General features: G+C 33.6%; 1 protein-coding gene across 3 annotated transcripts in view; it reads left to right on the top strand.

Annotated features, from left to right (window-relative positions):
* The window catches only part of ATRNL1 (attractin like 1), a 1,148,868-nt gene that overhangs the window by 579,535 nt on the left and 555,611 nt on the right, over positions 1–13,722 (top strand). For all 3 annotated transcript variants that reach the window (XM_001377496.5, XM_007478946.3, XM_056803697.1), the window contains exon 25: positions 8,783–8,844. In XM_001377496.5, the coding sequence (XP_001377533.4) occupies positions 8,783–8,844 (62 nt within the window). The remainder of the gene's footprint in view (positions 1–8,782; positions 8,845–13,722) is intronic.

The following is a 13,722-nucleotide window of genomic DNA, read 5'->3' as shown; positions in this document are numbered from 1 at the left end:
GGGCAAAATGGTTCTTAATAATTACTTTAATTTTCCTCTTCATTTGGAGATGAGATCACTCCTTTCATCTTTGATATGGTTGATTGGGTTTTCTTCTTCCTTTTTTTATTAGATTACCTGTACTTTATTTTTCCCCCCACAAGTACCAGTTCCTGGTCTTATTTATTAATTCAATATTTCTTTTACTTTCAATTTGATTAATTTCCCTTTTATTTTTTAGGATTTTTAATTTAGTTTTTATCTGGGATTTTCAATTTGTTCTTTTTTCTAATTTTTTAAGTTGTAAGCCCAATTAATTAATCTCCTCCCTTTCAATTTTGTTGCTATAGGCATTCAGAGATATAAATTTTCCCCTGAGTACTGCTTTGGCTATATGCCATAGATTTTGATATGATGTCTCCTCATTGTCATTCTCTTTAATGAAGTAAGTGCTTCTATGATTTATTTTTTGACCCACCAGTTTTCAAGAATTAGATTATTTATTTTTTAATTAATTTTAAATTTGTCTTTTCATGGACCCTTGTGTGAAGATAGAATTATCTATTTGTTATTTCCAATGTAATCAACAACTTTTTGCTTAATCAATCAAAAACTGAAAAGATCCCTACTTAACACTTGACCAGTTACTATGTGGAAGAGTTCACAAAGTCAAAAATTCTCACCTCCAAAGCAGTTTGGAAACTGTGATTGATTCCTGTGAAGAGGGCAAGAGACAGGAAGTGATGTGGGAAATGGACTATAAAAAGGCCATAGCTTCCTGGATTTGGGGCTTCTCCTCTCTTTGGATCTTCTAACTTGGAGACATTCCTCCTTTGGTGCTTGAAGAGACACCTCCTTTGGATCCTAAGGGGGTGAGTGGAGTGAGTCCCTCCTTGCTTCTTCTGTGAGGAGACCTCTATGCTTGTTGATGCTTGGTAGAACACTTCCTTCAGTGTGATGAGATTCATGGAAGCCTTAACCTCATGTGCACTGAAGGTTTTTGGCAGATTCTTCTGTGTCTCCTGGTTCTTCAGATTTGGCTTCCTAATTAGGACTTTGGATTCTGGTGAGATTCACTTTTGGATTCACATTTGTGGTCTGGAGACATTAGTATTAAACTTAGAGAATTTGTAGCTAGGCAGTACATTCTATAAACAACATATAGTAAGATTTTGGTTTATAATCTACTGTACTGCTTCAGTTTAATGGTGACTTCATCTTGTTCGCATTTAGTACTAGGATTACTGTGTATTGCCCTTCTAGGGCAGCTCTCCAGCCTCTGACCCCCACCTGACACCCAGCTCTCACTTGTGGCTCCTAGTAGCTGCTAGCATGTGGCAGCGGCCACACCCCGGGCAAAGGCTTCGACAGGCAGGCTAAACCTTGTGAGGGTAGCCATCAGGTTGTAGACCTCTGGTGAACCAGGGTCTTGCTCACCCAGCATGTGAAGACTGCTTTGGCTGAACAGATGGAAGAAACCAATAAGAAGGTTCAACACCTGAGATGGCGATGCAGCAAAGCACTGTGGAGTGTTTAGGGCACATTGGAGCACAAAAGACAACACAGCCATCTGATGCAGCTGAGGAAGTCTCCAGGTGTAACGACTTTTCGTGCCACTGGACCCAGGCTTCCAACACCGAGAGAGTGGGACTGTCTCTGTGCATCGATTTTTCCACTTAAATATCCTTCACGCAAAGTAGCTTTGTGCACACTCATCTATCATAGATGAAAACGCACAAAGACAATCGTCATCCTTGGTTACCGAGAGACTACTACTACTACTACTACTACTACTACTACTACTACTACTACTATTGGCCTCCATCATATTCCCCCCTTTAAATGTTTCTCCTCACCAGTATTTTGATTTATGTCCCCCCCAATTTACTCCTCCCTCCAGTTGCCTCCCACTTCCCTTGTCTTATTCCTCTTCTAATTTTCTGTGTTGTAAGATAGAATTCTATACCCCACTGAGTAGGGCAAGATAGAATTCTATACCTTACTGAGTATACTGATTTTACCCTCTCTAAGCTCTTTACAATGAGAGTAAAGTTTAAGAATTGCCCTTCACCACCCTAATTCTCCCCTCTCTATAATGATTTTTACTCCTCTTTATATTATACAATTTACCACATTCTATCTTTCCTTTCCTTTTTCTCTCAGTACAATCCACTCTTTCAGCCCTTGATTGATTTTTTACATATTCATATACATACATATCATTCCATATCATCAAATTGACACATATATCATCTCATCATAATTAACTTACTTCTCCACCCTCTTTCTGAGTAAATTCCTTCTATCTTCTCTTTGAAAAAGAGTAATTTTTGAGAATTACAGAAATCCTCTTTCCATGTAGACATATAAACATTTTGACTTTAATGGGTCCCTTAAATTTTCTCTTTCTTATTTACCTTTTTGGGTTTCTCTTGTGTCTTGTGTTGGGACTTTAATTTTTTTGTTTAGGTCTGGCTTATTCCTCAGAATCCTTGGAAATTGTCTATCTTACTGAATGACCATTTCCCCTCTTGGAAACAATATACTCAGTTTTGCTGGATAGATAACTCTGGGTTGTAAACCCAAATCTTTGCCTTCCTGAATATCATATTACATGCCTTTCAATCATTTAATGGAAAAGTCATTAGATCCTATGTAATCCTGATTTCCTGTGTAATCCTGATTGTAGCTCCATGGTATTTGAATAATTTCTTTCTGGCTGTTTGAAGTTTTTTTTTTCCCCTTGGCTTGGTGTCTCTAAAATTTAGCTATTATATTCCTGGAAGTTGTCATTTGAGGAGTTCTTTTTGGAGGTGATCTGTGAATTATTTCAATTTAAACTTTATTTTCTTGTTTGAGAATATCTGGTGTGAAAGGTTAAATTTTGAGGGTAGGAATTTGAAGGAAAGCCAGGAGAGTAGCTTCTTAAACACAATATAATGAATTTATTATTATGAAAATATGGATAGGAAATAGAAATGAGGAAAAGGAGAGTAATCTTACAATAGCTTGTAACTATACCTCAGATCCCAATCCTAAATACATTTCTGTTAAAAAAAACCCTAAATCTATCTGCCTCAGAGAGCAGCATCTTCTGCTAAGACAAAGCCCTTGCCTACTCTCCTACTGTCACTATCTAATCAAAATATATAACTACTATCTTTCTACCTTATATACACAAGTTACTAATAATCAATAAGGCTATTAAGGCCTTAATTCTGTTCTCTGTCTCCAACCAGAGAGAGTAGTACTAGCAGCATAACCTTTCCCCAGGAGACCAAGAAACAAAAAGCTATTTTCCATTCTATGCAACTGACTAGCTCTCCTCTGCCACACCCTCATAACTGCCTTTAACTGACAAGTGCCACAGCAGGGGGTCTCTTGCTGAAAAAATATTATTGCTCCTTTCCCCCTTAAATATACAAAAGAGAAATTAATAAAAAAAACTTTCTTAACACTGGGCAGTTATCTTTGATAATTTCTTGTCATATGATATCCAAGGTTTTTTCTTGATCATGGCTTCCCTATAATTTTCCCTATAATTTTCAAATTGTCTCTCCTAGATCCATATTCTAGGTCAGTTGTTTTTTCAATGAGATATTTCGTTTTCCTCTATTTTTCATTCTTTTGATTCTGCTTTATTATTTCTTGATTTCTTGTGAAATCATTAGTTTCTAGAAGGTCAATTATGATTTTTAAGATCTGATTTTCCTCTGTCTGTTTTTGGTCCTCCTTTTTCAATTGGTCCATTTCTCCTTTCATCATTTTCATTTCTCTTTACTACTTTTCCCCTGCCTCTCTTCATTGGTTTTTAAGTCCTTTTTGAGTTATTCCAGAATCTGTGTCCAATCCATAGTTTTCTTTGGGATTTTGCTTGTGTTTCCATTGCTTTCTCTGTCCTTTTCTGTGTCTGTATCTTGCTCTTTGTGTCCATAAAACTTTCTTTAGAGTTAGGTGCTTTTTTGTTGTTTTCACAATTTTGATATCTAATTTTAGGTAGACTTGGGGGGCTGATGTGTTTGACTGTGGGCTGAGACCTATGGCAGCCCCTTCCCCTGCTGATTCAGCTGACCCTTATGATGCTGATAGCTTAAAGTCTTGCCTATGGATTAGGTGTAAACTTTTGATCTCACTCTGATCTTGATGAAGGGAGGATAAAATTCTAGCCTCAGGCTTAGTCTAGAGTTTTTGGTATCACTATGTACCTCATCCTGTCAAGCACACCCTTGATTGTCCTGTCTTAGAGCTTTGCTCTGAGCTGCAGGCAAAAAGATCAGTACTTAGTACTTAGTACTATCATCCACCCCAAAGTGTGAATTAAGTCCTTGTCTCAAGCCCAGACTAGAACTCCTTGGGTTGGGGCTCTAGACTGCTTCACAGATTTTAAATTTCAAGGGGTTTGGGTTGGCTTGTACTCTGTTTGCTTAGGCAGGGTCTCAGGATCTGGATGTTTGCTTTAGCATAGGTTCCCAAATGTTGGACAGCAGATATGGGATGGGGAGGTGTGGCTTGCTCTTGTCTTGCTCTTCCCTCCTTGCTACAGCTTCTTGCTGGGTCTGTTCTCCTCTCATCTCAGTGGTCCAGATAGTCATTACCTACCTTTTGTTTTTTTATCTTCTTGAAAGTTGTTTGACTGTCTTTTTGTTGGTTATTTCACACCTTTATTCATTTTGTGGTGATATTTTAATCTTGGTTGGAGAGGATTCTCATGTTGTCACAGAGCTACTGAGAATTACTCTGCCATCTTGGATCTACCCCCAGAGAAATATCTTGTAATAATTGGTTTAAATTATCTTCATTTATGGTGCATTCCCTCTTTTCATTTTTGAGCCTGATAATTTAGTTTTCTTTTTTGTAAAATTAATCAAACTTTAACTTTTTTCCATAAAACCAGTCTCTAGTAATTTAATTTTTAACTTCCTTTTTTTTTAACCCTTACCTTCCATCTTGGAATCAATGCTGAGTATTGGTTCTAAGGCAGAAGAGTGGTAAGGGCTAGGCAGTGGGGGTCAAGTGACTTGCCCAAGGTCACACAGCTAGGAAGTGTCTGAGGTCAGATTTAAACCTTGGACCTCCCATCTCTAGGCCTGGCTCTCAGTCCACTGAGCTACCCAGCTGCCCCCTTTAACTTTCATTTTAATTAGTCTCTTTTTTGATTTTCCAGTCTTTTATTTTGGTGTTTAAATGGGAATTTTTACTTTGTTCTTTTCCCATTTTTTTTTTGTGCCTGCCTCAACTGTTGATCTATTTTTCTTTATTTGATTGATAAATGAATTGAGCCATAAAATTTCTCCTAAGTACGCCTTTCATTTTATCCCACAAATTTTGGAATGGTTGTTTCGTTTTTGCTTTTCTTTTAAAAAATTATTTATTTTCCATATTACTTGAAATTACAATTTTCAACATATATTTTTCTGAATTTATATGATCCAAACCATCTCCTCCCCTGCATTACCTCCCCCCTTCTGTAGATGGAGAGCAATATGATGCATGTTATGCATGTATTTTCATATAAAACTTACTTGAATCTTGGTCATTGTTGCAGGAGAAAACCCATATATAATCAGAACTCCCAAATAAAAACAAATAAGCTAAAGTGAAAAATAGTATGCTTTGATCTGCATTTAGTCTATAGTAGTTTTATTCTTGGAAGTGGATAGGTTTCTTTGTCATGAATTCTTTAGAATTATACTGAATTATAATATTGCTGAGAATACAATAGCTAAGTGCTTCACAGTTGGTCAGCATGCATTTTTCTATTCTTTTAAATTCAATTCAATAATTGTTTTTTATATTATCTATTCTTTAACCAACTCATTTTTATGACTAGATTGTTTAGTATCTAATTAAATAGCATTTGTCCTCTCACAACCTTTTATGAAGTGCAATTTTATTGAATTATGGTAAAAATAATGTATTTAATATTTCTGCTTTTATATTTGCCTGAGAGATGTTTATGCCTTAAAAATGATTGATTTTTGTGAAGGTGCCATGTACAGATGAAAAAAAATACACTTTCTATTCTCATTTAGTATTCTTCAGCTCTGATATAACTAAATTTTTGAAGATTCTATTAATTTTGTTGATATATTTCTCATTTAATTCATGGTTAAATTTATCCATATCTGAGTTGGAAAATTTGAGGTCTCCTACTAATATTGTTTTACTCTATATTTCCTCCTCTAATTCATTTATCTCTTTCTTTAAGTATTTGGATGCTATGTCATTTCTTGTCAATATGTTTAGTGTTTATATTACTTTCATGTCTATGGTCCCTTTTAATAAGATGTAGTTCCCCTAGATATTTCTTTTCATTAATTCTCTTTTAGCTTTTGCTTTGTCTGAGGTCATGATTACTACCACTGCCTTTTTAAAAAATTATTTCAGCTGCTGTACAATAGATTCTATCACCTTGTAGCAGGAAGTTGTGCTATCTCTTAGGGCTTCCCCTCCTTCTTCACTGAAAGCATACCTCATTGCCCTTGGACTGCTACTTAGCAATGGACATTAGCAATGAAATTGCCTGATGACTATTCTTCTATTGAGTAATAGCATAGGGGTTTCCCTGTAGCCTCTTTCTGTCCAGCTGCCTTGTCTGTTCACTATTTCTAGTTTGGGAGCTCCCAAAACTATGCTAGCTATTGTCATGACCACCTACCTAGTCTTACCACTTTTATCCATTTGGGCATCCATTTGTTTTGTCTATGTGCACTCTAGGCCAGTCTCCACAACTGACACAGATCTATCTTTCCAAATTCCCAAATTGTCTTGGACTAGAAGAATGTCTCACTCTTATCTTTTTTTTTTTTACTCTGACAATACAGAATTATACTTTAAACATTATTTTAACATTGTTTGGCAGTGAATTTTGGGAGGGCTCCACTAATCACGTTCTATGCATTTTGTCTTCACACCCTAGATCAGCATTGGCAATGATTTTCAAGGTCGAATGACCAATTTAAGTTGTCTGTGACAACCTCCCTACCCCCGCATTACTTGAGAAAGCAGAAGGAGGAAGAGCTTTGCTTTGTGCAGCTAGAGAAAGAGAAAGGGCAAAAATGTCCTTGGGGGTTGAGAAGAGGGGGAATGGAGCAGCTCTCAAAATGCTGGCTGGTTACGTGTACCAATAATTCGTCAGCACTGCCCTGGATCATTCCTAATTTTTTCAAAATTAGCTGTTGGGAATAGAGATAACTAACATAAATAGCCATATCAAGAGTTGGTTTTAACGAGATAGTTTTAAGGAGAGGGGAATAAGAAGTAATCTTTGCCTTCAAAGAATATATAGTATTGTGCATAATATCACACACATATACAAATGTAATTAAATATCTCAAGTGAATACATGTAAAAATTAACTTTGATGAAATATTAGGGCAGTTTTCAATAGCATGGTACTTGGACTGGACCTTAAAATACTGACAAGTGATCTTTTACCCTTTCCTTAAAGACCCAAGACAATAAAATAATAATATTTATATTAAGCTTTGCAAATTGCTTTACAAATATTATCCCATTTTATCCTCACAATAACTCTAAGAGATAGGTACTGTTGCAATCCCTAGGAATACTGAGGAAACTGATGCTGATAGCATTTAAATAATTTGCCACAGTAATAAATATCTAAGGCTGAATCTGAACTTCAATTTTCCTCAATTCAGGTCCAGTCCTATTATGCCCTTTGCCACATAGCTATCTAACTCCCTCCAAAGCCCATTTTAATTTTTGAAGAGAATTAATCTTTTGGAATCATTTTCTTTACCTTAAACTTTCATTTACCTCTCAAGGATTTTAAAGTTCTGAAACAATCTTTACAAGTGAAGATGGGTCAGAAAGACATTAGTTTTATATTAGTAAAGAGAATAAGCAAGAATACAAAGATGAGGAATTATAGAACCTATTCAATAGGAAACAAAGAACAATGGATCATGAAAATATGTTTATGAAAGTAAAAGAGAAACATGAAATAATGTTAGGTGTTACAAAAACTAGTGATTTTAGTGATCATTCTGAGCCATCCAAAAATGAGAATCTGTTCTAAAATCCGGGAGTATAATTGCTCTATTAAAAATGTAAGCTAAAATGTGCCTTCAAAGTTTGGCCTCTTTCAAATGATTGACCAATTGTTTGTAATAAAATCATTTGTATAGATGAGATAGTATTATGTTTTTAGCTATCATGTTGACAAAAACAAGAGAACATCTCAAATACTTGCCTTTTTACCATAGCTCAACTCTCTTTTGGTTCATTTGAGAGCCTTAAGTTATACAACAAAGTTTTTTCTTTATAATGCTATGCATAATGTGTACATTTCTTTTTTATGTAAGAATTTCTCACAATGATAATTATTGCACTTAACATGTCTTTGTTAGTTGAAAATAAGTCCTATGCTTTTAACTGGATTTTATGATTTATATCTAAAAGTATCATGAGATATTAGTTGGGAAAACAATTGTAATAGACTTTTACAGGACATTTTCAATCCTTTTAAAATTTGGAATGAAAATCTTTCTCTTTCATTCCTATTCATGTGAAAAAAACTCATTGTTTTCCTAATTTTAAATGGTACAGAATGTACAAAGAGTACAGGTTGTTTAATCATTTGCAAATGATGTTTTTTTAAAGATCCATATGTGATTGGTGATATATAAATTTTGATCCTAAAAACAGGATACAGCTGAACTGCCTATGGTATAACCAAGAGTTTTAAAAATATTTCCCATTTTTAAGCATCTTAGAAACACAAAGAGAAAAACAGATTTACTAAATTTTATACTTACTTACTCTTCTTTTTGATTTACAGATTGCATTCTCACAACATAATACAATCATGGATCTTGTGCAATTCTTTGTCACCTTCTTCAGGTAAATTGCATTTGCTGACTTATGATTTGTTAAGGCTGCATCATGATTTATGTCCTGTCAATATATTATACAATTTAGAAATTCTTTAACCTTAGAATATCATACTTCATACTCTGAAAGGATTTATTCACTTAAGGCACACCTCATCAAGCAGAGGAAATCTTTTGCTCTAACTTGCCTTTTCCCAAAGATCTTACTGCCCTATCATATAATAAAGAATAGGTTTTTTAGGGGAAAGGTGCAGAAAGATGAGTTATCTGGCCTAGATAATTTACAGACCTTTAATAAATTATCATAAACTGTGTATTACTGAAATATTGAGTATGGACACCTAAGTTAATTCAAGTTATCTAAATTTTTGTAGAATTCCTACTATGCTAGAGCCCATTAGAAAGAGAAAATAAATTATTTCATATTATCTCTATCTTCAAGAAGTTTATAATGTAGAATTGCTAAATTACTAAATCAGAGGTAACAGAATGACATCATTGAGAGTTGAAAAGGTCCTTCTAAGTGACTATCTGATGTGACATGAATATGAATCTCCTATAACATATCTAAGATAAACAAATTCTCATTTCTCCTAGTTATTCACTCTGGGCTTGAGCAGAAAAAATCAAGTGGTACTTAAAGGTAGATGGATAGCTCTTCTAACTGAGGACAATTCTCGTGTTGACTAGGTCTAAGTCTTTTAGTTTTCTTCTTTTTCCTGCAAGCTTTCTTGATGTTTTATTTTTTTTTTAATTTTGATAACAAATTTCCATGTAAGTTTTTCTTTTTTTTAAACCTTTTCTCTCTCTCTGTCTCTGTCTCTGTCTCTGTCTCTGTCTCTGTCTCTGTCTCTGTCTCTCTCTCTCTCTCTCTCTCTCTCTCTCTCTCTCTCTCTCTCTCTCCCTCCCTCCCTCCGTCCCTCTCTCCCTCCCTCCCGTATGTATTGGTTCCAAGGCAGAAGACTGGTAAAGGCTAGGTATCATAGACCTAGGGAATGTTTGAGGCCAGATTTGAACTTAGGACCTCACATCTCTAGGCTTGGTTCTCGATCCACTAAGCCAAGCAGCTGCCCCTCCATATAAGTTTTTCAAAGTTATGTGATCTACACTGTCTCTCTCCCTTCTTCACTCCCCACTTTGGGAGCCCACAAGCAGTTCAATCTAGGTTATACATGTATTATCACACAAAACATATTTCTAATTATTAATTTTATACACATATAATCATAAAAAAACCCAAAACTTACACCAAAATAAACAACTGATAAATCATGTTTTCATCTGCATTTCTACTCCAACAATTCTTTCTCTGTAGTTAGATAGCATTATTTTTCATAAGTCCCTCGGAAATGTCCTGGATCACTATATTGCTGTTGGTGGCAAAATCTATCATATTTAATTGTTCCACAATATTGCAGTTTCTGTGTATAATTTCTTTTTTATTTATCTTATTTCTAATTTATATTTCGCTCTGTATCAGTTCACTTAGGTCTTTCTAGATCTTTCTGAAATCATCCTGTTCATCATTCTTACAGCACAATAGTATTGCATCACAATCATTTACCACAATTTCTTTAGCTATTTCATCCCTCTAGTTTCCAATTCATTGCCACCACAAAAAGACCAGTTAAAGATATTTTTGTACAAATAGGCCCTTTCCCATTTTTTTTAGTTCTCTATGATACAGACCTAGTAGTGGTGTTACTGTATCAAAAGGTACGCATTGTTTTCTAGCCCTTGGGCATAATTCCAAATTGCCTTCCAGAATGGTTGGATCAATTCACAACTCCACCAGTGATGCATTCATGTCCCAATTTTGCTACATTCCCTTCAACATTTATAATTTTCCTTTAATGTCATAATGGACAATCTGAAATGTGTGAGGTGGTACCTCAGTTGCTTTAATTTGCATTTCCCTAATGAAGTGGGATTTTTCATATGATTATTGATAGCTTTGATTTCTTTATCTGAAAAATTCCTATCTGTATTCTTTGATCATTTCTCAATTGGGAAATGACTTGGATTCTTATAATTTGACTTATTTCTTTATATATTTGAGGAATGATATCTTTACCAGAGAAATTTATTAGACTTTTTTTTTTCAGTTTGTTGCAGTGGTTTAGTTTGTCCAAAACTTTTCAACTTTTCAAACATAACCCAAATTATTGATTTTACATCTTGTAATGTTTTCTATCTCTCATTTGATCATAAATTATTCCCTCTTTCATAGATCTGACAGGTAAAATATTCTATATTCCCCTAATTTATTTGTAATATAACTCTCATATATCCATTTTCATTTTATCTTTGTATAGGGTGTAAGATATTGATCTCAACCTAATTTTTGACATACTGCTTTCCAATTTTCCCAGCATTTATGACAAATAATGAATTCTTATCCCAAAACCTGTGATCTTTGGGTTTATCAAACAATAGATTACTGAGGTCATTTACCCCTAGTCTACTCCATTGATCCACCTCTATTTCTTAGCCAATACCAGATTATTTTCCTTTTAGTTTTCTTAAGATAGAGGATTTTATTAGTAGAAAACTGTCAATACAGAATCATTAATTCTTCCATTCAACAACAACAAAAATATGTATTAAGCATCTACTTCATCTATAGAGAGCTTAGAGTCAGAATGATTTGATTTGTATTTTGATTCTGACACAAATTGTTAAGATGACTTTGGTCAAGTCATTAAATGTTAGGCAACTTTCTAAGACTAAAAATTAGAGGAAAAGTCATTGATTTACATCAATATAGGAAGTTCTTCACTGGATGCTCCATGCACCAATGAATTCAAAAGCCCAATTTAAATATGTATATGTGGAGGTGAATGCATATATCTGAATGTAACCATGGAATCATAGAATTAGAGTTGGAAAAGGCTGTTTTGAAAACCACCAAGTGTGTTTCTTTTGTTTTCTAAGTGAGGAACCTGAGTGACAGAAAAGTTAAATTGCTTGCTTAGAGTCACACAGCTACTAGGTGTCTGAAGCAAGAATTTTAATTTGTGTCCCTTTAACTTTAAGTTCAACAGTAGGCCAGAAAAATACCTAGTTCCTACCTGTAAGAAGCTTACAATGAAGTAAGAGGACATGAAATATGAATGCAGATATTTATAATACAAAATAATAACTCATTTATGTAGAACTTTATAGCTCATAAGTGTTTTCCTCCCAACACTATTAGATTGATAGTGTAGATATTTTTGTTCCTATTTTCTAGATTAACAAATGATTCATTGAACCTAAAGGTCAAGATGACTATTTTTGTAATGCCAGCAACTGATTTTAGGTTTTCTCATGCCAAATACAGTTGTCATTCATTACTGCTTATGAGATTGCATACATGTCCATTTTAATCATACTGTCTTCATTATATCATTTCCCCTGGTACATATCCTACTAAGGAAGAGGGGACAAGAGAACATAATGTCATTGCATTAAAATAGTGTAGAGTTAATTTTATTTGACTTTTTCCTTTAAAAATTATAGAAATGATCTAAGACATATTGGACATTTTATACCTTTGTATTTATGAATAGAAATGAACATTTAAAAGCTATTAGCCTAGTTACAGTATGTTTGTGGATACTAATAGAAGTTACAATTGAATGAATATTCTTTAATGTATAAAAATAGAATTATTCTTTGATGTAGAATAATATTGAATTGAATAATTCTGAAAAGTTCAGATATCTTATAAAAATTCACAAAGCTGAATATTTATGTAAATTACTTAAATATGCTTAAGCTTCCAACTGGGTTTTTTAAATTGTGAGCTTCTTTAAATTCAATAGCTATTTTACTAAGTAAAATAAATTTGGTGTTAATGTGCACCTTGTCTGAAAGATGGTCCTGTTTATTTAGGCTGTCATTAGGTATAGAGTGAAGTAAAATATTCTAACTGTTGTGCAGGAAAAAAATATATTTGATAAGTTTTTTGTCATTTAAATTTCCTGAAGCAGTGAAATGTAAATTAAGTTGTTTGAAAATTGTTTTATTGTTGAGGAATAAAATAGAATATTTTGAAGTTGATTTTCTGGCTAAATTAAGAAGTTTTAAAAGTAGGAAATATGATGAAATTAATTCAAAGTTAAATTAAAAATAAATTTCTACAATCCCAAATTGGTCTGAATAAGGTTTACTTAAATATTTTAATGATAGTTGAATAGTTTATCTGATTTATAGACTTGGAAAGTTGCCTGGGATATTGAAGGATTTGTGTAGGGTTACCTAATCAGTATTTGTCAGAAGTAGAACATGATATCCTTTTATGAAAATATTCAATAAAAGTGAAGTTTTTTATTTAAATGATAAATCTCAAAAGTACACAAAATTATTTGAATATGATTAAAATCCTCAACTCTTGTTATACAGTACTCTATAGTATTTGAACAACATTGAAATGGAAATATCAACTACCTAAAATTACTAGTGTTGAAAACCTAGAAACCGTTTCATATAACACACGGATACCTCTCCACTAGAATTGATTTACATTAGTAGTTGTAGTAGTAGTAAAAATATGACATAATATGTTTAATATACATGGAGTCCATTACTTCCCACCAAAGAAAAACTCTCAAAACACTTTAACTCAATAGAAATATTGTATGATAACTAGAAAACAGCCATTTCTTGCTGCTATAGATAGATAATGAAACATGGACAATGGACTTAGTGATGACCCTGTACAAATACTAATAAGAAGAGAAAATATTTAGGAAAAATGTGCAGTGATCACACATAATCCAAAAACTGAGCTATATTAAAATATATTTGATTATAATAATAATTTTCTCTAATCAAGAGTGATTTAGAACATTTTCTCACATGATTATTGATAGGTTTGATTTCTTCATCTGAAAACTGCTTGTTC

Source organism: Monodelphis domestica, chromosome 1 (assembly GCF_027887165.1).
Source record: "Monodelphis domestica isolate mMonDom1 chromosome 1, mMonDom1.pri, whole genome shotgun sequence".
NCBI lineage: Eukaryota > Metazoa > Chordata > Mammalia > Didelphimorphia > Didelphidae > Monodelphis > Monodelphis domestica.
This window is presented reverse-complemented; position numbering and strand designations above follow the sequence as displayed.